Source organism: Thalassophryne amazonica, chromosome 6, assembly GCF_902500255.1.
Source record: "Thalassophryne amazonica chromosome 6, fThaAma1.1, whole genome shotgun sequence".
NCBI lineage: Eukaryota > Metazoa > Chordata > Actinopteri > Batrachoidiformes > Batrachoididae > Thalassophryne > Thalassophryne amazonica.
Genome location: NC_047108.1, coordinates 112,053,647 through 112,078,631, shown reverse-complemented (window position 1 = coordinate 112,078,631; position 24,985 = coordinate 112,053,647). Strand labels below are relative to the sequence as shown.

The following is a 24,985-nucleotide window of genomic DNA, read 5'->3' as shown; positions in this document are numbered from 1 at the left end:
GAGTGCACATACACTTCCTCTCTTCATTGCTAATAGCATTCCCAAGTAGGGCTGTCACGATTAGGAATTTCTGGAGGCGATTAATTGTCAGACAAATAATTGCGATTGACGAATATATTGTCTATTTTTTTTTTCCTTTTTTCCCTTCATATTCTACTATCGTAGTACAAGGCTACACAACTCTGGAAGAATGTTTGGCTTCTGTGAGTGGAGAAACTGGGAATAGTGCAATGTTTTTATTTTCATCTTCATTTTACATACAGTCCCAACTTTTTCTGATTTCTGGTTGTTTCTGTTGCATTTCTGAAATTGTTTCTCCTCATCAGTCAGGTTTTGTGCTTAAACACTACATTAAGCTCAAGATTGAAGAAATAAATACCTTTGGAAAATAACAGCTGTTAAAGTTCAGAATTCTCACCTGCTTTTTGGGATCTGTGTGTCTGAACATCACCACAGCGTCTCCACGTTCATTCATATATTCTCATTTTTTAAATAAGTTTTTAAAGATATTTAACCGTTTATTTCATCTCATGATCTCATAAATTCAGTATACGACACGCACATGGTGTGAACATGACGGTAACGGCAGAATCACACCGGGAGAGAAAGTTCAGAGAGAAGTAAAGGCAGCTCCACGTTTTGGTTTTGTTTTTTAACATGTTAACTCGGGTTAAAATCCTCTCTCTGCTCCGCGCTCGCTATGCACTGATGGTTCAGCAGCGTGTCGCGTCTCCATTCAGGAATCTCCCACCCCTCCCTCGCAGTCTGCAGCCTGTTGACTCCGCGCACACACACACACACAGACACACACACTGACAGCTCCTTCGGTAAACTCCGCATTTTAGAGAGCTTTGAAGAAGATGCCCACTGTTTTAATCGGCCGTCTTATCCAAACGGCAGGACGGATCGCTCCTCAGCCTCCATGTCATTGTCCTGCCTTAAGACGAGAGCGAAAGAGTGAGCGAGGCTGCAGCACAATGACGTCATATTCTGTGTCGTTTTATGCTTTGTGGATAAAATAAATAATTCACAGTAATTGCGAATATGAAAAATAATCGCAATTGGCGAATATTGTAATAATTGTGACTGCCCTATTCCCAAGGAGACTTAGGAATTCTTCTGACATCCGTTAATGGGTCCCCAGTGATCCTCTGGTTACAAATTAACCTTTAACAACTCAGGAGAAAGTATCATTAATAATCTCTGGGTGAAGAAATTGATAGTTTGTTTTAGAATAGAGAGTCTCTGTACTGATTGATACCAGACTGTCTTACTTTTTAAAAGTAAAGACGCCAACTGGACGAGTGGTGAAGTGTCTTTAAGACTTGATGAGGCGTCCCATTGCTACAAAGTAAACTTCTTGATCTCTCCTACCTGTGTGACTGAGATTATTTATACTGTCATGCAAAATGGGTAACTGGAGTTGTTCCATGTGGTTTCTCTCTGCAGGTTCTGCTAAAATTGTTCAGTTATTGTGTGAAGGTGAAGGTCAACAGGCAGCAGCTGGTCAAACCAGAGATGCACACGCTCAACGTCATGCTGGGAACTCTCAACCTGGTGATTGATTTCCACTCAGTGACCCATACGTACTTATTTCCTGCACTAACTGCAAGTTAATCTCTGAATTGGCCACGTGGTTTATGTCTAATGTGGAGAATGTAGGTCTGCCACTGTTACACTGTGAACATAACCCAATAACAACACACAGGAAACACTTGATACAGTCTAGGTACTCTCTGGGAGGTAGATAAGTTGTTTTGTTTTTTAATATGTGTGAATATGCTAATTACAGTATTGATTTCCATAAATCCTTGTATCAGCCATAACTTGAGAATGCTTCATGAGACTTCGTGTTCAGAATGTCTTTATATTTTGACACATGTACAGTGGCGTGCCTCTGATGCTGCTGGCTTTGTTAAAAAGTCATGAAAGTTTTCCAGAAATTCCCAGAAATCCGGATTTGCACTTGCATGGTCAACTTCTCGGGGTTGTTCTTGATAGCATACGTTAGAATCCATTAATGCTCCACACCCAAACAGTAGGTGGCTGCAGTGCACTGTGTTGGTTTGCAAACCACCAATAAACTCGAAAGAAAAATTATTTGGAAACATCTCTGATGAGACGTCACAGTGGATATTAAGTCTCACGTTTTCACGTCCTGATCCAAGACTGAAGGATAAATGTAACACAGCACCACTCGACCACACAGCCAATCAGAGACACGGTTACAGATTTTACGGTGAACTCTGCGTCATGTTGAAACAGTCATCATTTATACAGAAATGTTAACACTCCAGGTAAGTCTTTGATCTTATTATGTCATGTTTTTGATGGAATTCATTGTCAGTTGATGTTATTCAAGTTATTTCACACAAATCAAACTCTGTCTGTGGGATGAATCAACTTCAAACGGTCTCCATGCAAACGTGATATGCTTGCCTGCTAAATCTGCATTTTATGGTTTCTTCTGTTACATGGATGTGAAATAATGTGAAGTATGATAAATATTTAACATACTCATCAAAGTCAGATATTGATGTGAAAAACATTTGTGCGTCGTTTTGCACAACTTAAGTTGTGAGTCTCCCAGAAATGCTGACGTCGGCACTGGATGGAAGAAATCATTTGTAGAAGTGAACAAGAATCTAATTTAAATCCAAATCAGTGTTCCTGAGAACTAAGTTATATTAGTGTCTTAATGAACAGGAGGTCCAGCTTTACTGGCATCAAATTTTATTTTTGTTCATTTTAAGACACTATCAGTCATTATAAAAACATAAATTGCTGAAGTCAAATGTTTTATAGAAATGTAGAAAGAGAACAGTAACAGTCCAGTGTGAATATGTGTTTTTATCAGATATTAGTAACACCGTGTTCTAAACCATGTGACAGACTGTGGATTACACACACAACTTGTAAGTTTTATTGAGGGGGAAGTGATGGTCTAGTGGTTAAGGTGTTGGGCTTGAGATCAGAGGATCATGGGTTCAAATCCCCGCCTGACTGGAAAATCACTAAGGGCCCTTGGGCAAGGCCTTTAATCCCCCATTGCTCCCGGTGTGTAGTGAGGGCCTTGTATGGCAGCACCCTGACATCGGGGTGAATGTGAGGCATAATTGTAAAGCGCTTTGTCTGATGCAGATGGAAAAGCGCTATATAAATGCAGTCCATTTACCATTTATTGTGACGATATCATGACAAGTTGTGTGAAAACTCTTCTCTGGGGTGGAAGAATTGACCTGAGCCAACAAAAAATTAAATTTCTTGGAGATTTCTTTGGTGGATAAATAGACCAAAATGCATCTGAGATTTTAAATTATTCTGGGGGAGAACCTTCACACCCCCTGCCAGGAGCTTCAGGCCTCTGGCCGTTGCCAAAAATGTTCAGGTTTTTTTTTTTTTTTTTTTCATGGCCCACTTTCATCACTGTAAAAAGCTACATTTTTATTAGAATGTAGTTCTGTGTACAACCCCTGGCAATAATTATGGAATCACTGGCCTCGGAGGATGTTCATTCAGTTAAGTTTGTAGAAAAAAAGCAGATCACAGACATGACAGAAAACTAAAGTCATTTCAAATGACAACTTTCTGGCTTTAAGAAACACTATAAGAAATCAGGAAAAAATAATTGTGGCAGTCAGTAACGGTTACTTTTTTAGACCAAGCAGAGGAAAAAAATATGGACTCACTCAATTCTGAGGAATAAATTATGGAATCACCCTGTAAATTTTCATCCCCAAAACTAACACCTGCATCAAATCAGATCTGCTCGTTAATCTGCATCTAAAAAGGAGTGATCACACCTTGGAGAGCTGTTGTACCAAGTGGACTGACATGAATCATGGCTCCAACACGAGAGATGTCAATTGAAACAAAGGAGAGGATTATCAAACTCTTAAGAGGGTAAATCATCACGCAGTGTTGCAAAAGATGTTGGTTGTTCACAGTTAGCTGTGTCTAAAGTCAGGACCAAATACAAACAACATGGGAAGGTTGTTAAAGGCAAACATACTGGTAGACCAAGGAAGACATCAAAGCGTCAAGACAGAAAACTTAAAGCAATATGTCTCAAAAATCGAAAATGCACAACAAAACATGAGGAACGAATGGGAGGAAACTGGAGTCAATGTCTGTGACCGAACTGTAAGAAAGTGCCTAAAGGAAATGGGATTTACATACACAAAAGCTAAACGAAAGCCATCATTAACACCTAAACAGAAAAAACCAAGGTTACAATGGGCTAAGGAAAAGCAATCGTGGACTGTGGATGACTGGATGAAAGTCATATTCAGTGATGAATCTCGAATCTGCATCGGGCAAGGTGATGATGCTGGAACTTTTGTTTGGTGCTGTTCCAATGAGATTTATAAAGATGACTGCCTGAAGAGAACATGTAAATTTCCACAGTCATTGATGATATGGGGCTGCATGTCAGTTAAAGGCACTGGAGAGATGGCTGTCATTACATCATCAATAAATGCACAAGTTTATGTTGATATTTTGGACACTTTCTTATCCCGTCAATTGAAAGGATGTTTGGGGATGATGAAATCATTTTTCAAGATGATAATGCATCTTTCCATAGAGCAAAAACTGTGAAAACATTCCTTGCAAAAAGACACATATGGTCAATGTCATGGCCTGCAAATAGTCCGGATCTTAATCCAATTGAAAATCTTTGGTGGAAGTTGAAGAAAATGGTCCATGACAAGGCTCCAACCTGCAAAGCTGATCTGGCAACAGCAATCAGAGAAAGTTGGAGCCAGATTGATGAAGAGTACTGTTTGTCACTCATTAAGTCCATGCCTCAGAGACTGCAAGCTGTTATAAAAGCCAGAGGTGGTGCAACAAAATACTAGTGATGTGTAGGAATGTTCTTTTGTTTTTCATGATTCCATAATTTATTCCTCAGAATTGAGTGAGTCCATATTTTTTTCCCTCTGCTTGGTCTAAAAAAGTAACCGTTACTGACTGCCACATTTTTTTCCCCTGATTTCTTATACTGTTTCTTAAAGCCAGAAAGTTGCCATTTGAAATGACTTTAGTTTTGTGTCATGTCTGTGATCTGCTTTTTTTGTACAAAATTAAACTACTGAATGAACATCCTCTGAGGCCGGTGATTCCATAATTTTTGCCAGGGGTTGCAGTAGGTTATTGATTGTATGAATTGCTCTAAATGTAATTTCGTTGTTACCTTGACTATGACAATAAACTGTTGAATCTTGAATCTTAAAATTCTAGGCTGCCTAAAAATTGTTAGGACCTGAGGCAGGTCAGTTACCTCTTGTTAAATTTTAATTTTGTTTCTTCAGGCTCTCGTGGCAGAACAGGAGAGTAAGGACAGTGGTGGAGCCTCCATAGCAGAAAAGGTTTTGAGCATCATGGAGATCATTCTGGATGAAGCCAATGCTGAGATTTCTGAGGACAAAGTAAGCATAAGGCCACATGACCATATTATATACTCATTAATGCAGTTATTTAAACACATTCTCTGTTTGGGTTTGAACTATCAGGCCTCAGTTCTTACATACACTTCCTCCACAACCTCTTTTGGATCATAAGTGGCTCAGCTGTCACGAAATCTACACTGTTTTTCCTCAAACACGAACAGTTGTAACTCATAATTTTAACACCGTTAAGCAGCTCTTGTGACTTGCCGAGTTTTGCACCTGTGACCGGCTGAGTTACATATCATTAGCTACCAGAATCTGTCCTCCTAAACAGGCGCACCACTTGGTGTAAGTCTTGATAGTTCATGCCAACTCCCCCACGTTTTTTCGCTCTGTGTGTTTGTGATGGATTTTGAAGAATGATCTGTCTTTTAAAGGGGAACTTGCTGCTGACAGGTGATAAGGACCAGCTGGTCATGCTGTTGGACCAGATCAACACCCCCTTTGTGCGCTCCAACCCCAGTGTCCTACACGGTCTGCTGCGCATCATCCCATACCTGTCTTTTGGTGAATTTGAGAAGATGAAGATCTTAGTGGAACGCTTCAAACCGTATTGTAGCTTTGACAAGTAGGTGTCACTTAGTTCATACTCAGGACCTGCAGCATGAAACAACACAGAGGATTCATGTCCTTACAGACAAAGAAGTTAATCATTACTGCTTGGTACTTATAGTAGAGGTTGTGGCTAAACAAATTAGCCTCATGTAGCAAATCATGTTATTTAATGATTGATTATGCAACTTGGCTGAAATTCAAACCTGTTCCACAGAAGGAAAAACTGACCCCAATGTGTTTCCTCAGGTATGACGAAGAGCACAGTGCAGATGACAAAGTCTTCCTGGATTGCTTCTGCAAAATTGCAGCTGGGATCAAAAATAACAGCAACGGCCATCAACTGAAAGATCTTATCCTCCAGAAGGGAATCACGCAGAGTGCACTCGGCTACATGAAGAAGCATATTCCAAATGCAAAAAAGTAGGTCTCCTCGTTTCCCCAGGTGGCTGAAACGAAGTAAATGGTTTCATTATCAGTTTAATAGGTCATTCAACTCTTATTTCTCTTCATAGTCTGGATGCGGATGTCTGGAAAAAGTTCTTGTCTCGACCTGCACTGCCCTTCATTCTACGCTTGCTTCGTGGTTTAGCAACCCAACATCCTCCCACACAGGTAGTTACAGTGGAGGGTGAATAGACTGGGTTTGCATTGTTGTATGGTGGTTATAGATGGTATATCAATATGTTCACATGTCCGATGCATTCGGAAACCATTCACAGCGCTTCACTTTTTACACATTTTGTTGTTACAGCCTTATTCCAGAATGGATAAAATTCATTTCATTTTCCCTCAAGATTCTACACACAACACCCCATAATCACAAAATTTATTTAAAAAGTAAAACTAAGAAATCACATGTACACAAGTACATGTAAGAGTGATCGCGGGAGAAGGGCCTTAGTCAGGGAGGTGACCAAAAATTCGATAGCCAGTCTGTCAGAGCTCCAGCATTCCTCTGTGGAGAGAGAACCTTCCAGAAGGACAACCATCTCTTCAGCAATCCACCAATCAGTGGACTAGTCAAGATTTTAATTTAATCTTTATTTAACCAGGGATTGAGGGAAAGATGAATGCAGCAATCCTGGATGAAAACCTGCTCCAGGTTGCTCTTGACCTCAGACTGGGCTGACGGTTCATCTTTCAGCAGGACAATGACCCTAAGCACACAGCCAAGATATCAAAGGAGTGGTTTCGGGACAACTCTGTGAATGTCCTTGAGTGGCCCAGCCAGAGCCCAGACCTGAATCCGATTGAACATCTCTGGAGAGATCTGAAAATGGCTGTGCACCGACGCTCCCCATCCAACCTGATGGAGTTTGAGAGGTGCTGCAAAGAGGAATGAGATAGGAAGATATGTGCACCAAGTTTGTGGCATCATATTCAAGAAGACTTGAGGCTGTAATTGCTGCCAAAGTTGCATCAACAAAGTATTGAGCAAAGGCTGTGAATACTTATGGACATATACAACCCCTAGCAAAAATTATGGAATCACCGGCCTCGGAGGATGTTCATTCAGTTGTTTAATTTTGTAGAAAAAAAGCAGATCACAGACATGACACAAAACTAAAGTCATTTCAAATGGCAACTTTCTGGCTTTAAGAAACACTATAAGAAATCAGGGAAAAAAATTGTGGCAGTCAGTAACGGTTACTTTTTTAGACCAAGCAGAGGGAAAAAAATATGGAATCACTCAATTCTGAGGAAAAAATTATGGAATCATGAAAAACAAAAGAACGCTCCAACACATCACTAGTATTTTGTTGCACCACCTCTGGCTTTTATAACACCTTGCAGATCAGCTTTGCAGGTTGGAGCCTTGTCATGGACCATTTTCTTTAACTTCCACCAAAGATTTTCAATTGGATTAAGATCCGGACTATTTGCAGGCCATGACATGGACCCTATGTGTCTTTTTGCAAGGAATGTTTTCACAGTTTTTGCTCTATGGCAAGATGCATTATCATCTTGAAAAATGATTTCATCATCCCCAAACATCCTTTCAATTTATGGGATAAGAAAAGTGTCCAAAATATCAACGTAAACTTGTGCATTTATTGATGATGTAATGACAGCCATCTCCCCAGTGCCTTTACCTGACATGCAGCCCCATATCATCAATGACTGTGGAAATTTACATGTTCTCTTCAGGCAGTCATCTTTATAAATCTCATTGGAACGGCACCAAACAAAAGTTCCAGCATCATCACCTTGCCCAATGCAGATTCGAGATTCATCACTGAATATGACTTTCATCCAGTCATCCACAGTCCACGATTGCTTTTCCTTAGCCCATTGTAACCTTGTTTTTTTCTGTTTAGGTGTTAATGATGGCTTTTGTTTAGCCTTCCTGTATGTAAATCCCATTTCCTTTAGGTGGTTTCTTACAGTTCGGTCACAGATGTTGACTCCAGTTTCCTCCCATTCGTTCCTCATTTGTTTTGTTGTGCATTTTTGGATTTTTGAGACATATTGCTTTAAGTTTTCTGTCTTGACGGTTTGATGTCTTCCTTGGTCTACCAGTATGTTTACCTTTAACAACCTTCCCATGTTGTTTGTATTTGGTACAGGATTTAGACACAGCTGACTGTGAACAACCAACATCTTTTGCAACATTGCGTGATGATTTACCCTCTTAAGAGTTTGATAATCCTTTCCTTTGTTTCAATTGACATCTCTCATGTTGGAGCCATGATTCATGTCAGTCCACTTGATGCAACAGCTCTCCAAGGTGTGATCACTCCTTTTTAGATGCAGACTAATGAGCAGATCTGATTTGATGCAGGTGATAGTTTTGGGGATGAAAATTTACAGGGTGATTCCATAATTTTTTTCCTCAGAATTGAGTGAGTCCATATTTTTTTCCCTCTGCATGGTCTAAAAAAGTAACCGTTACTGACTGCCACAATTTTTTTTTTTCCTGATTTCTTATAGTGTTTCTTAAAGCCAGAAAGTTGCCATTTGAAATGACTTTAGTTTTGTGTCATGTCTGTGATCTGCTTTTTTTCTACAAAATTAAACAACTGAATGAACATCCTCCGAGGCTGGTCATTCCATAATTATTTCCAGGGGTTGTACATGTAATCTTCTCCTGTATGAACACTTAGGATTCAGGCGCTAACTCCTACGATTATATAGTAACTATATTTCTTGTATATGTTTACTGTCCTGATTGTGTAAATGTCACTTATATACATGCTGTCCATATTCTTGAGCCACTTAGGTGAGCAGGGAGAGTTCCCGTGGGATAAAAAAGCTTTTCAACTTACCATCCCTGGTTCTTGAGACCAGGCACCTAAGTAGCTCTACTTTTTTTTTTTTTTTTTTTTTTTTTTAGCTATTTAGATGTACCTTAGTAAAAACTAGTAGAGTTCCACCTTAGATTTGGAATGTATAATAAAAGATATACCTTACTGAATTTTCATGTGATTTGTTAGTTTTTTATTTTTAATAAATTTGCAAAAATGGAAAAAAAAAAAACTTTTTCCATGTTTTCATTATGGGGTATTGTTAGTATAAGTTTGGGGGGGAAAATGAATTTACTCTATTTTGGAATAAGGTTGTAACATAACAAAATGTGGAAGAAGTGAAGCAATGTGAATACTTTCTTGATTCTCTGTACATTTTTTGCTTGTCACTTCAGTTACGTGTCCACAATGTATTAACACAGCTGGATGTCTTTTTCCTCTTTGATTAGGTGCTGATTGGCACAGATTCAGTAACAAGTTTGCACAAGCTGGAGCAGGTATCCAGTGATGAGGGCATTGGCACGCTGGCTGAGAACCTTTTGGAGGCACTGAGGGAGCACAGCGACGTCAAACTGAAAATCGAGGCTGCCCGCAGGGACACCAGAGCAGAGAAGAAGCGGATGGCTATGGCCATGAGACAGAAAGCTCTGGGAACACTGGGAATGACGGTACTTGGCCAAGCAAAGTCATCTTGCATAAATTCTATTTCCTCACACTTTGTTTCACTGTCAGTATCACAGCGTATTATTTCAGTGATAGTTTTTGTTTGGTAGTGCAGGACATGTACAAGAATAGTGTGACAGCGGTGAGATGTGCAGTCGGAATGACAGACTCATTCAAGGTGGATGTGGGATTACACCAAGGATCAGCTCTGAGTCCTTTCTTGTTTGCAGTGGTGATGGACAGGTTGACGGATGAGATCAGACAGGAGTCCCAATGGACTATGATGTTTGCAGATGATATTGTGATCTGTAGTGAGAGTAGAGCGCAAGTTGAGTCTAGTCTGGAGAGGTGGAGATATGCTTTGGAGAGAAGGGGAATAAAAGTCACTAGAAGCAAGACTGAGTACATGTGTGTGAATGGGAGGGAGCCCAGTGGAATAGTGAAGTTACAAGGAGTAGATGTGGTGAAAGTAGATGAGTTTAAATATTTGGGGTCAACTGTTCAAAGTAATGGAGAGTGTGGTATAGAGGTGAAGAAGAGAGTGCAGGCAGGGTGGAGTGGGTGGAGAAAGGTGGCAGGAGTGATTTGTGACCGAAGAATACCAGCAAGAGTGAAGGGGAAAGTTTACAAGACAATAGTGAGACCAGCTATGTTGTACGGTTTAGAGACGATGGCACTAACAAAAAGACAGGAGGCGGAGCTGGAGGTGGCAGAGCTGAAGATGTTGAGATTCTCTTTGGGAGTGACAAGAATGGACAAGATTAGGAATGACCATATCAGAGGGACAGCTCATGTGGGACGGTTTGGAGACAAAGTCAGAGAGGCGAGATTGAGATGGTTTGGACATGTGCAGAGGAGGGACGCAGGGTATATAGGGAGAAAGATGCTGAGGATGGAGCCACCAGGCAGGAGGAGAAGAGGGAGGCCAAAGATGAGGTTTATGGATGTGCTGAGGGAGGACATGCAGGTGGTTGGTGTGACAGAGGACGATACAGAGGACAGGGTGAGATGGAAACGATTGATCTGCTGTGGCGACCCCTTGTTTAATGTGGTTGTCTGGGGGTTTTTTTCTCTATTTTTCTTTCAGACCAATGAGAAGGGTCAAGTGGTGACCAAGACGTCACTCCTTAAGCAGATGGAGGAGCTGATAGAAGAACCAGGCCTAACCTGCTGCATATGTCGAGAAGGATACAAGTTTCAGGTACAGAAATTTGCTTTGGGGTTGTAGGTCACACGTTTGTTTTTATTGTAGCGATTCCATTGCTGTGGGTCAGCAATCTGTGTTTGTCTTCATCAAATAACATGCAGTATGTTTTTTTTTGTTTTTTTTTTTATCATCTTGCATATTTTTGGAAAGTAAAAGCTTTTGTTAAGTAGCAGCACACACTGTGATGTGCACGTGTTATACTGAGCTACTGTCAGTTAAACTTGCCAAAAAGGAAACGCTGCATTTAAAATGTGAGTTCCACATATAGGAAAAAAAATGACTTGTACTCCAGAAAATATAATATTCAGCACAGCTATTGAATATTGCAGGTGACCTTCTAACTGAAACACTTTTTAATTGTATTTATTGTTTTGAATTGCAATTAATTGAAAGAAATTTTACTGTTTGTTATAATAAGCATTTTTGAGTTTTGAATAATCATACATCAAGGCAAATTAAGTGGCTGCTCATTTTGTGCATTAACCAGCAACTAATGAACTCAAATCAATTTCTACCAGAGAAAAGACAACTGCACGCTGAACCTACTAGCTTCATCTCCCCCCCCCTTTTTTTTCTTTCTAATTTTCCCAGCCAACCAAAGTCCTTGGAATTTACACTTTCACAAAGCGTGTGGACTTGGAAGAGTTTGAAAACAAACCTCGTAAGCAGCACGGCTACAGCAGCGTGTCGCACTTTAACATCGTCCACTACGACTGTCACTTGGCAGCTGTTCGGTGAGAGCGCCCCCACCTGGGGTTTTTGTGGTGTTTCACTTCAGAGACGCTGTCCGTTAACTCTCCTGGGTCTGAATTATTTATTTTTCCACTATGCACATAAACCTCTGGGCAGGCTGGCCCGTGGGCGAGAGGAGTGGGACAGTGCAGTGCTCCAGAACGCCAACACCAAGTGCAATGGACTCCTTCCTGTGTGGGGGCCGCATGTGCCAGAATCAGCCTTTGCAACATGTTTAGCCAGGTAAAAGAATTCTTCACCACCAAACACATTACAGCCGAGTCCTTCGTATGTTAAACTTTAACTTCACGTGTCCTGTGGGTTCGTCTTCACCGCGCAGACACAACACGTATCTGCAGGAGTGCACAGGCCAGCGGGAGCCCACGTACCAACTCAACATCCATGACACCAAACTGTTGTTTCTCCGCTTTGCTACCGAACAGTCCTTCAGTGTGGACACAGGAGGAGGAGGCCGAGAGAGCAACATCCACCTCATCCCCTATATTATCCACACCGTGCTCTACGTCCTCAACACGTACGTACCCATTCACACATCACCATGGCAACCCGAAGCCAAGGCAGAGGTGTTGCCATCTTCTTCAGTTGATGCCTTTCATAATTAGATCCTACAAAGTGGTGATGCTGGGCTGAACCACAACCCCAAACGCATGACCCTAGTTTCTCGGGATTTGCACCATCTGGTTCTGAAATAAATGTTTCATACCAGCGGTGTTGGTGCTGGTTGTTTTTCAGCGACTACTCAATGATTTCTTTAAGATGGGGTGGAACATCTCAGTCTGGCTTCACCATTCCGGAGCTGTTAATGTCACCCGCTTTTATACGCCGTCGCCCGCTCTGACTGCACAGCAAAACCTGGCCTGGTGCAACTGGCGTAATTGCTGCACTTTTGTCAGTTGCAAATTCTCTTAAACTGTTTGATTGCAGTACAAGAGCTACATCCAGGGAGGAGAAGAACCTGCAGACTTTCCAGGAGCAGCCTTGTGAAAAATGGGTGGAGAGCTCATATGAGGTAGAAGGACCACACTACTTCACCATCTTAGCCATGCACATCATGCCGCCTGAACGTTGGAGGACCTCACGGATATATTTCTTACGAAGACTTCTCATCGCCGCACACGCCCGCAAGATCTCAACAGTTTCCATCACGAAGTATGATCTGTTTCCATCTTTTTAAATATTTCTAGCCCTGTTTGTTTGGGGAGGGGAGGGGGCCTGTATGAGTCACCCTGACTCTTTAAAGCACAATTCTCCCTAAACTATCAGTCAATCAATTCAATCAATCAATTTTATTTATAAAGCGCCAAATCACAACAAACAGTTGCCCTAAGGCACTTTATATTGTAAGGCAAGGCCATACAATAATTACGTAAAAACCCCAATGGTCAAAACGACCCCCTGTGAGCAAGCACTTGGCGACAGTGGGAAGGAAAAACTCCCTTTTAACAGGAAGAAACCTCCAGCAGAACCAGGCTCAGGGAGGGGCAGTCTTCTGCTGGGACTGGTTGGGGCTGAGGGAGAGAACCAGGAAAAAGACATGCTGTGGAGGGGAGCAGAGATCAATCACTAATGATTAAATGCAGAGTGGTGCATACAGAGCAAAAAGAGAAAGAAACACTCAGTGCATCATGGGAACCCCCCAGCAGTCTAAGTCTATAGCAGCATAACTAAGGGATGGTTCAGGGTCACCCGATCCAGCCCTAACTATAAGCTTTAGCAAAAAGGAAAGTTTTAAGCCTAATCTTAAAAGTAGAGAGGGTGTCTGTCTCCCTGATCCTAATTGGGAGCTGGTTCCACAGGAGAGGAGCCTGAAAGCTGAAGGCTCTGCCTCCCATTCTACTCTTACAAACCCTAGGAACTACAAGTAAGCCTGCAGTCTGACAGCAAAGCGCTCTATTGGGGTGATATGGTACTATGAGGTCCCTAAGATAAGATGGGACCTGATTATTCAAAACCTTATAAGTAAGAAGAAGAATTTTAAATTCTATTCTAGAATTAACAGGAAGCCAATGAAGAGAGGCCAATATGGGTGAGATATGCTCAAACTAGTGTTGTAAACAAGCGTTCATGTTGGAAATGGGCACATTTTAGGTATTTTTCCTGCTTGCAGAACTTTAATTTGGTCCCCTTTCCTCCTCTTTGTGCTAACAAGGTTAGGTCTTCATCAGTGTGTCATACACTGTTTGACACACTGATGACCTAGTCGAAACGCGTCTGTGCTCCTGATCCTGTCACCTTGCCGTGAGTCATTAAAACCTTTATTAAGAAGGACACGAGTGTTGCTGGCTATATTTTTATATATAATTTTCTGATCTTGTCATGTTTCTTCCCGTCTGTGTTTGTGTGCTGGTTGTATTTTGTTTCATGTCATTTAACCTCGTGTCTCCATCTGTTCGTCAGGCTCACAGATAAATCACCAAAGGAGTTTGCGGTCTATCGCTCTCCGCTCCTCTTCTGGGGTCTGGTGGATCTCGTCTATGATGTGTTCAGGGTGAGTTATTGCACGTTTACGTCTGCTGTGCTAATTGAGCTAATGCTGCAAACTGATGATATTCTGTATTTATTGAAGATGACTCTTTGCTGTTGACAGCAGGTAGCAGCATTGAGTCCACGTCTGACATTTGTATGTGTCAGAATTTTGAGTTTATTTTAGCATCGTAGCGCACCAACGCGGAGGACATGCAGAAAGATGTCGTCTTCTCAGTGGATTCTCCTGGTTGTCATTTGTTTTGGGGCGTGTCGTCACTGATGATGCTGTGATCTTTGCAGTGATGGGGCGCGGGGTTGGGGGGGCAACCTGGTTGAACTAAATTTCCTTCAATTTTACCTTCTGCGGTCTCTGTAATGGACTTTTATTGTGGTTACGTCTTAATGAAGATAACAGAACGTGTCGGTTGTACGTGTCTGTAAACAGACAGCATTATGAATGTGAGCTCTTTGTGGAAGTCATTTCAGAACAGTTGACATCTTTGACCTGGTTTGTATGTGTGGTCAGAGGCCTGCTTTAATGTGCACACTTCATCAAGTGTAACAACAAATTGAGTCCCACACTTTGCTTAGAGGTGTGTGTGTGTTTGCACACTATGAATCCACATTTGTGTTTGTAAACATTAGTCGGACCTGCAATGGTTGAGATTTTGGTTCTGACCCCTGACCTATAAGGCGATGACTGAATCTCTGGTACTTGGTACCTCTGGACTTTGGACATTCAGTTATTTGGAGACTCAAATGAGGCGTATTTGTTGCATTATGAGGGCCCATCAGTCACACTGTGGGCGTGTTTTGCTGAGCAAGATCATCCTGTAGGTGCCTCAGTGTTGATGACCCCAACACCTGGAACCTGGTTCATCACCTGGCTACAACAGATTGCTGATGATTGCTGGAGGTAGGGATGGACTGGAGGTCTGTCTGAATGGACCGGCTGGTTCCATAGTTTGGTGTATGTGGAGAAAGGTTTGTTGCACACCTGACCTCTTATAGAACGTGATATGTTATTGTCCGGTGACTGGGTTCACAACACCTCTGAACAGTTGGTACATCTTCAGTCTTGGGCACTAACCCCTTCATTTCCTTGACCTTGCAGAAAGTGCCCACCAGTAACACAGAGGGCGGCTGGTCCTTCTCACTGGCTGAATATATCCGTCACAATGACATGCCCATCTACGATGCGTCGGAGCGTGTGCTCAGGGCCTTCCAGGACGAACTCATGCCCGCTGAGTCCCTCTCAGAGTTCTTTGATGTAGTAGGTCAGTGAACAAGTCACCACCTCAGCGGGATGATATGTACTCACTGGATGTTTGTTCTTTAAATACAGATATCAGAGGATCGTCTGCTGCGCTGCTCAGCTAGAATGAAGTGTTTGAAGCCTGATAGACATTTGCAAGCAATTTTTATCTTTATTTATTTACACCTCAAACCAGCCGCTGCCACCAGTTCCTGAGGTTTAATCAGTGTGTTCTTTTTGAACCGTTTTGCTTTATGTTTAAAGATTGTTTGGCTGGACAATTAAGTTTATTTATTGTGGAATTGAAAACGTTTATATAAAAATGAGAATAATCCTGAAATTTGTGCCGAGTGCAGCTGTAAAATGATCATTTGATGTTTAATTTCAGGTCTCCTCTCTGATGTCGTGGACCCGGACCTGTTCCTGCGAGACTTGTTGAACTCTTTGCCCTGATGATGATGACGAAGCTTTGCCTCACTCTCCTTACAAAAATAAAAAGCATCAGGATTCCTCCCGACTGGGGGGGGGACATTCTTTTATGCACACACACATACACACTTCCTCCTTATGTGACATCATCAGATTAACCTTAAACAGAAGCCGTGTGTGTGTAATCTCATAAAATATCAAATCTAATCCACGGCTGCAGCGCCTTTGTTCATATTAAACACGATGAACAACCAGACGGGAAACTCAGAAACAGAATTCATACGTTGCTGCTTTTGTGCCGTTTAATGCAAAAAAAAAAAAAAAAAAACATAACCCAAGAGAAAGCTTCTGCTTCTTCTTCTCCTTCTCCTCCTCCTCAGGGGAACATGTGATCATGGGCAAACCAGAAAATAATTTCTGGTTCATGACTTCAGCGCCAAAACAGAAATTGCTAAAATTTTACAATTTAGTCTTTAAAGGATGTGGTGGATTGTCAGAGAATGTTTGCATTATTTGTAAAAATCAAAATAAATATATATAGACTCATGAGATGATCCTGTTGGTCAGAGAAAATTTGTGAATTCTGTTTTTGGAAGGTTTTTTGTTTGTTTGTTTTTTTTTTGTTTTGTTTTTTTTATTGTCCTTCCAGCCTCCTCAGTGTTTGCTGTTTTGTTAAAATCACTGACCTGCTTTTGAATTTGAGCAGCCACACAAAAAGAGCAACGTTTGATTTCATCTTTTTACTTTTGGATCAGGGCCTTTTTACATGGTGAAGGATTTTTTTTTTTCTTTTCTTTTCATGTTTTAGGTTCGAACTGGAATTTGAGTGATGGAGAGACTTTGTTTTTGTGTGTGTATATTTTCAAAGTTTCTTTTGCCAACTGCAAAAGCATGAAGTTAAGTAAGGATGAATAAAGTGATTTTTTTTTTTTCTTTTTCTTTGGGGGGGGGGGTGCGAGGCCATGCCTTGGTGATGGAGTAAATTTTGGGCTTGTGAATCGACCTGTTGGTTGCTTTGAAGTACCAGAACTGTCTAAATTAACATTAAAATACCTTTAAACACTTTTTGGGCTTCAGTTGTTGGGGGAGTTGAAAGCATACCTGGACAGGTCTCTATCTCTGAATATAACGTGATGCCATGAAAGTGTTGTGGAGAGCTGAATGCTTTGTGTGGACTCCGCCCACTTTACTGTGACTCCGCCTGTTCCCGCTGCTGCTGTGTTCAACTGTTGCTGAATGTCTGCTTTTTGAACTTTAGCCAGTGATTAATAAAGCCGTGATAACTCACCCAGAGGAACCTCTTCTGTCCTGCTCGCTGTTTTCATGCTCGCTTTTTTTTTTTTTTTCTGTCAAGTTTATGGAGTCTGTTTTCTTTGTAACCTGGCCAGAGTGTGTTAAATGCTCAGGAGGTGCTGAGACTTGTGTGCCAAAAATGTGAGTGTAACCTACACAAAAAAATCACAGTTTGGTACATTTTCAGTACGAGGAAAATAAGAAATGCAACATTTAGGTTATTCTTTAGGCTAGCATGTGTGCGCACAAAATGTTTTCTTCAGTCTTCATGAAATAAGCTTAAATAAATGCAACTTATTTTCCAGAAATTGTCATAAAGTTTCAAACATACAACCTTGTTAAAAATGTTTAAACTCAGTTTAGTCCCACTGAACTGTTTTATTACAGTTTTTCACTAATTTCTAAACCACTTTTCCACCATGCAGATGTTTAAAGTTCTTTACAACCATGGTGCTGTGCAGTGAGTGAACCTCACTTCCCAATATTTTAATTTAACCTTTAAACCAGGTTAGTCCCATTGAGATGCAGACCTTGTTTGCAAGGGAGACCTGGACAATTATAAAGCTTCCAGTCCACCTAACCTGCATGTCTTTAAATGTAAGAGGAAATACACACCAACACGGGGAGAACATGCAGAAAGGCCACATACAGGCGGGAATTGAACACATGACCTTCTTGCTGTGAGGCAACAGTGCTAACCACTAAGCCACTGTACTGTCCAAATTACAAAAAACAAAGTAGCATCAGGTGGTATTGGTGTTGGTTTTTAGCCTCAGGGTTAGAACACCCACTGAAGATTCTATGACCACTGCTCGAACCTGGATTCCGTCACCGCCCAGAAACTGGTGAGATTACTGTTAAAGTTTTGGAACAACTAATCAATGAGCATGATTCAGGGTTGATGACGTGACAACCTCTCAGACCAGAAGTACTGGAAAACTCCACGTGCACTGCTGAGTAGAAATGGACCATTAGAGGGCAGTGTTCTTTTTACTTGGATTTAATTTAACATTTGTTTAAGCTGGTTAGTCCTGTAGAGATGGAGACCTCTTTTGCAAGGGAGACCTGGGCAATTATAAAGTTTCCAGTCCACCTAACCTGCAAGTCTTTGGATGTGGGAGGCAGCCAGAGCACCCGGAGGGAACCCAGACAAACATGAGAACGCGCAAACTCCACACAGAAGGGCCACAGGTGGGAATCGATCTCATGGCCTTACTGTGAGGCAACAATTCTAACCTCCAATCAAACCAACGGTAACTGAAATCAGACTTATGTGGAGGAGGAAACGACCAACTGCACTGAACTACATCCTGATACTTTAAGTGTAATTTTGTTGTGCTGGAGGTTCAACCATGCAAGGAGGAGGCTGGTGAGGGAAGCCATCAAGATGTCCACGACAGCTCCAAAAGATTTATAGGCTTTTGTGGATGTGACTGGTAAAGCATCGAGCAGCTCTTTCTGGTGATTTGGAAGAACTGTTTTTCTACCAGTACAGTTCCAGAGTTTGGTGTGCAGTTGTCCTGGTGTCCTCCTGTTCTGGCCTTAACAGGGCCTTTTAAGTTTGGTTTTTCATTTAATTTGTCTTCGTCTATTTTTGTTTTGTGTTTCTGATGTTGAAGTGTCCTGATGTTCCTTCAGATCTTCTCGTCTAACACTGTGTTTCCTTCCTGCCCTCTGTGACTTTCTGTCCAGATGCTCTGGACAATGTGTCTGGAGCTGTTGTGTCCTTCGGTCTTTTTGTTGGATGGGACACACTTCTTTTGTGCCGTCTGTCTGAAGGGGGGGAGAGAAGGATGGTGGCGTCTCCCACATCCCACTCAGGAGTGTACTGTGAGATGTGCAGCTGTGCCCGCGTGCTGAAGCGTGTGCACGATGAGGATTTTCTGCTCAGTTCAACTCTGTCATTACATTAAAGATGGCAGCAGAGACAAAAGTTCAGAGTGCAGAGCTCAGTCACGCCCACCTTGACTGAATCCAGTCATGGTGGATTTCCATATGTTGGCTTGAGTCTCCCATGTGCCTTCTGGCAACCTGCTGCTGAAGTTTCATGTCTTATTTTTGAGAAAATCCTTTGCTGTTCCACCTTGAATCTGTTCTTCCTGTGATACAACTGAGAAAAGTCACCACGGAAGTTTAAAGCTTCTTCAGCGTTGTCCCTGGTGTTCTGGCAGTTTCCCTCACCGGCTGCCTCCTTTGCAGCACCATGTTTGATTACGGACTGATTTAAATGATGGTCGTGTTCAGATTAGCATTTCATTGGCTCTTCATGTTGTGCTCATGTTTGAGAAAATGGCGCCGCTCTGGTGGAAGCTGCTCCACGCCGCCTTCTCTGATCCCAGAGCCTCTGTAACACTCACACGTGCCTGGTGGCCGCGGTGCTTTGTGCTCCGTCACATGGTGGTGGTGGCGTGCTCCCTCTGCGGGGGGGGTCACCACTTTTCCAGCCCCCACCGCCCCGGGGGTCTGTTGCTCCACCTGCTCCCCGGAGATGCGCTCATTGTCTTTATGACCATAAACACTCCTGGCAGCCCCGCGTTCCTCACAAGGTTTCCCAGCGCTCTCATTGGCTGGTGAGTGTGGGAACCTCCAGTGAGCCCCCGACCCACACATTGAGATGGAGATTTAGGCAAATAAATAGGGTGAGCAGGAGGCAGCTCAGAGCCGAGCGGCAGCCGTGACACCCACCACCATGGGACAAGAACACGACTCCAAGGAGCACCTCGTGCCTGTTCTCAAGGTAAAAACTACTTCTTCTCAGTCAGTTCATTTTGTTCTGAGAAACTCCCACAATGCAACTGGGCTAAATGTTTCTGTTGTCAGTTGAGGAAGCTGATGGTGGAGAAGCTGCGGTGCGACCGCATAAACCCCAGCATCGACCAGCTCAAGTCCCTGCTGGGACCCGAGTTTCTCAGGCGACAGCCCATCTCCAAGCAGGAGAAGGCCGCCACCTTGGAGATGGCGGTGTCCTACCTGAGAGGCCGCCAGCGGCAGCACACCGCCATGACCTCTGACCTGACGACAGCCACTGACGGTTACGCCCGCTGCATACAGGAGGCCATTGGCTTCCTGTCCCGGTGCCAGATCCAGGCTCAGGCCCACAGTCAGTTGATCAGCCATTTCCAGGGCCTCCTGGCGTCCGGCAGGACCAACCAGAGTCGCGGCACTGTCTACATTCCCGGATTCCCATCCCACCCAGTCGCCTCCGGCAAGGCCGCAAGCGGCACCAGCTGTGGCGTTTGGCGGCCGTGGTAGGACAAGACCACGTGTGTGAAGGTCACAGGGATCTCCATAATCCGGTTTTTCCTTTCTGGTAAAACGTTCCCATCAGACCCCAAAAACGCTGTTTCAATTTTCGGCATATATCTGATATTTGTATTTCTGTGACTGATGCATTCTTTCTTCTAATGTTTGATGCTGAGTACCGCTTAATGTACTTTATAGTACTTTATATATTTGATGTGTATCACTGAAATTATACTATATCACTGAGACAGAGTATCATTGTATATACTTTATAGTATTTTATATATTTGATGTGTATTGCTGAAATGATACTATATCAGTGATAGAGTATCACTTTATGTACTTTATAGTACTTTATACGTGATGTGTATCGCTGAAATGATACTATATCACTGATACAAAATATAATTTTATGTACTTTATATATTTGATGTGTCTCGCTGAAATTATATCAGTGATACAGAGTATCAGTTTATGTACTTTATAGTATTTTATATATTTGATGTGTATTGTTGAAATTATACTATATTACTGATACAGAGTATCACTTTATGTACTTTATAATATTTTATATATTTGATGTGTATTGTTGAAATGATACTATATCACTGATCTAGAGTATCACTTTATAGTACTTTATATATTTAAAGTGTATTGCTGAAATACTGTATCACTGATAGAGTATTATCTTATGTACTTTATAGTATTTTATATATTTGATGTGTATTGCTGAAAGGAAACTATAGTTGAGATACCAAGAATCACTTTATTTTCTAAAGACAACTTTGTGTGTTTGAGGCTTAGTATCATTTGTACTTAATAGTACTTTGTGTATCCCTGATGTTTTTTCTGGATCATATAATACTATCTGATACAGAGTGTCACTTTATAGTCTTAAAGCTACTTCTTGTAGTTGATACCGAGGTTCATTTTATAGACTTCATTGTATTTTATGTGTTTGATGCTGAGTATCACTTTATATTCTTTGAAATACTTCATGTAATTGATATTTGTATCATTGATACTTTATACACACAGGATCATTTTATATTCTTTATAGTATTTATATTTGATATGTGTATCTGACTGATACTTTATATATTACTCAATAATTACAGAGTATCTTTTTAATTCTCTTTAATATGTTTGATACATGTATTAATATTATTGATACAGAGTATCAGTGTGCTCTTGAGGTATTAATTTTTCATACTTTGTACTCTGTTATGTGTTAGATTTGTGTATCACTAAATGATACTTCACCATCTGTTACTGCGTAATTGATACAATGTATCACTTTGTATTACTTCTTTAAAGTGTGTATTACTGAGTATGGTTTTATATACTTTCTGGTACTTTGGTACTGAGTGTTACTGTAAATGGATCCAGTGGATCTGCTTGTCCTGTAAATCTTATTCTGATTATTCTGATATTAATTTTCAAATCTTATTTTAGGTCGACTGTTTCGTTATTTGGCTTTTTTTTCCCTGAAGTTAAATTATAGCTGTGATTGTTTGTTGAAATATAAAAAAAAAAGGATGGTCATCATCTTTAAGCTGATTCCTTTTAACTTCAGACAAAGTCTGAATAATATATTGTATCGTGTTTTTGTTTTGTTTTGTTTTGTTTTTCTTAGTGTGCACAAATTTGATCATCCTAAATTAAAGTTAAGTGCAGCAATTTCACCTTTGGGTTCTGTTGCTCAAAGGTCCAGTGGCAGCTGTGTGTGTGGGTCTGTGAAACACAGCTGTCACGTTTGTCAGGAACAATCAGCTGGTACCAGAACCAGAACTAGAACTCTAAAGAAGCGGCTCCACTTTAACAGGAAATCGTTAACAGAATCCACATTAGCGAATCACAGCGCTGCTCGTTAAGGCCACAGAGGTCAACACCATCATGACTCCGGGTCAACTGAAAGCCTCTGAACCAAGTTCTCCATCTTCTACCTGAACGACTGAGAACCACCACAAAGGTTCTGACGATAAATTTCAGAGGTCAACAATAAATATTTTACTCTGAACTCAGAATTTGGACGTACAAATGTTTCTGAATGATTTAAGCTGTTTATTAAACAGGCTTATGGATGTAAAGAATTCAAATATTTAACTTCATACCTTCTCCGTCACAAATTAAAAAAATATGCTGCTCATATTTTCATATTTTACACAGATGAATAAATTGGGCAAAATGCAGACACAGAAGCTGAGCTTTAAGTAAAAAAGAAAAAACATTTTTACAAAAGACCCAATGTTCAGGGTGATCCAGGTGGCAAGGCTGGGTGCGCCTGGCGCAGGATTTCAGTCACACTGGTGAGGAGTGAATGAATGAGCTGGTCTTTTAAACTGCACTGGAGTAGTTGTTTGATTGCAGGTGCGAGTGGCAAACGGGTCAACCATGCCCACAAATCTCACAAAAAAAATAAATAAACGTGGACGTGGAGGATGAGAACAGCAGTGGGTACAAACAGAAAAAGGTCAAATCTGAACAGACACCATATTTTCCTTTACAATATGATGCCTCAACCATATCAGTAAATCATTTAATCATTATTATTATCATCATTATTATTATGAGTAAAATCAAAGAATAATTATAGCTAACAAAAGGTTTTTGTGATAATTTATTATTTCACTTATATTCAGTTTCAAATGAAGCTCTTTACGATGTTGACATTTTTCTACTTGACATTGTCCCTCTAAGAACATTTAATATGTAAATGTGGGTCACCATGACGACAGAGTCTCACAGTGTCTCACCCTGCTGCTTAAAGACAAGTTCACATCTTCACATCCCACTCATGTGGCCTGATGTCTGCCAGGGACTTTGTGAAGAGTTTCTCAGGGTCTGGTTGTCCAGGCCAGATGGTCCAGCTGAATCTGCTGGTCCTCCCCCTTCAGACAGACATCAAACACTGTAGCTAATGTGACGTGTAAGAAGACACGTCTATTGTTGGACAATAAAAGGCGGTGAAAGGCCCGGAGTGTGGGAAACGGGAGCTAAGGCACTCACAGAGAGGTGGGTGGCAGGAAGAAGGACTAAGACATTATGGAAGGAATTCAGAGGGTGGGAGGGGTTATGGAATCTGTGTCCAAAGACTGGACGACGTAAAAAGAGTGGCCAACGTACAAACCACATGTAGTTATAGACTCTGTGTCCAAAGAATGGATGACATAAAAAAGACTGGACAATGTAAAAACCACACAGAGTTACAGATTCTGTGTCCAAAGACTGGGCAACATACAACCCACACAAAGTTATGGACTCTGTGTCCAAAGACTGGACAATGTGCAACCCACATGGAGTTACAGACTCAGTGTCCAAAGACTGGATGATGTAAAAACCACATGGAGTTACGGACTCTGTGTCCAGTGTATGAATATAAAATATGAATATTTTTTTATTTAACACTTGGAGGACACTTGGAGGAAACTCAAAGAGCACAAAACTCAGCCAAAGTCCGACTAACTCCTCTTTAATTTGTGGCCCAAACCAATTACCGATCCTTCATCCACTCCATTGGACCACTCCTGTCCTAAAGTACATTTTTGTTGTCCACTCCAGATCATTATCTGGATCTGGACCAAAGTACTCCTGCTTAGAGAACCATTTGAGCCTGAAAATTCATATTTGATTCCAATCATTACTTTGATCTTGATGTTTCTGTGTAGGCTCTCAGTTGTCCAGGTGGTTTCCATAGTAGAGAAGCTTGAATCTTCGACTGGACTGGGTTGCTTGACGCGAGGACGTTTCGCTTCAAATCGCAGAAGCTTCCTCAGCTAAATTCTTGCTCTGGTGGTCTGACTTCTGTCTTGACTCTTGTTGATCTTGATCACTTTTGTTTGATATCGCTCACCTGTGATTCAGATCATGAACATTGTTCCTGATCAGTCACTTTAGATTCTGACCTATGATCCTGACTGTTAAATTTAAGTCCTAATTAATGAACTTTGATCTGGAACTTTGATCCTGAGTACTACATTGTGCCATGATTGTTGAACTCTGATCCTGATTGCCAAACTTTGATCTTGATAATTAAATTCAGATCCTGATTGCTGAACACTACAACTCTCTTTGCAACCTTTCTAAAAAAATTAATATAGCAATTTGTGTGAAAGGTCTTTTCTGCTTGTCTTGTGAGTTTTAGGCTGGGCATGACCAAGCTGCTTCCCTCTCACACCTGCGATCAATCATCTACTCCAGTGCAATTTAAAAGGCCAGCTCATTCATCCACTCCTTGGTAATGCTGCCATATTTACAAGGGTTGTGGTTCTTGCTCTGTTTGACATCCACACAGACACTGTGGTGCACAGACTCACTTTTATCTGCACAAATTGTGTTTGCATTTTGTGCACCGTGGTTGTGGAACAAACTGCCGCCTGAGATTAGGAAGCTGAGTTCCATTGACATTTTTAAATCTAGACCAAAA

At 41.4% G+C, this 24,985-nt stretch overlaps 2 protein-coding genes across 2 annotated transcripts in view; both read left to right on the top strand.

Moving 5' to 3' along the window:
- The window catches only part of ubr4 (ubiquitin protein ligase E3 component n-recognin 4), a 181,892-nt gene extending 164,578 nt beyond the window's left edge, over positions 1-17,314 (top strand). Inside the window, 14 exon segments of the mRNA XM_034173148.1 lie at positions 1,450-1,557; positions 5,313-5,429; positions 5,828-6,018; positions 6,252-6,425; positions 6,518-6,617; positions 9,700-9,918; positions 11,001-11,114; positions 11,712-11,854; positions 11,970-12,095; positions 12,193-12,387; positions 12,798-13,022; positions 14,271-14,361; positions 15,454-15,616; positions 15,983-17,314. Coding sequence (XP_034029039.1) covers positions 1,450-1,557; positions 5,313-5,429; positions 5,828-6,018; positions 6,252-6,425; positions 6,518-6,617; positions 9,700-9,918; positions 11,001-11,114; positions 11,712-11,854; positions 11,970-12,095; positions 12,193-12,387; positions 12,798-13,022; positions 14,271-14,361; positions 15,454-15,616; positions 15,983-16,047 — 2,031 coding nt within the window. The 3' untranslated portion in view covers positions 16,048-17,314.
- A 2,691-nt stretch (positions 17,315-20,005) lies between these two features.
- Positions 20,006-20,602, top strand: LOC117511525 (transcription factor HES-5-like). The gene is made up of 2 exons (XM_034171535.1): positions 20,006-20,053; positions 20,095-20,602. Exons 1-2 carry the CDS (start codon positions 20,006-20,008, stop codon positions 20,566-20,568), a joined length of 522 nt encoding a protein of 173 aa, XP_034027426.1. The 3' UTR covers positions 20,569-20,602.
- Positions 20,603-24,985: the final 4,383 nt, after the last annotated feature.

Excerpts from the sequence above, each read along its gene's own strand:
- LOC117511525 (XM_034171535.1), top strand. The coding sequence starts at position 20,006 with ATGGGACAAGAACACGACTCCAAGGAGCACCTCGTGCCTGTTCTCAAG. Across the intron at positions 20,054-20,094 it reads ACCTCGTGCCTGTTCTCAAG|AAACTCCCACAATGCAACTG; the intron begins GTAAAAACTACT and ends TTTTGTTCTGAG.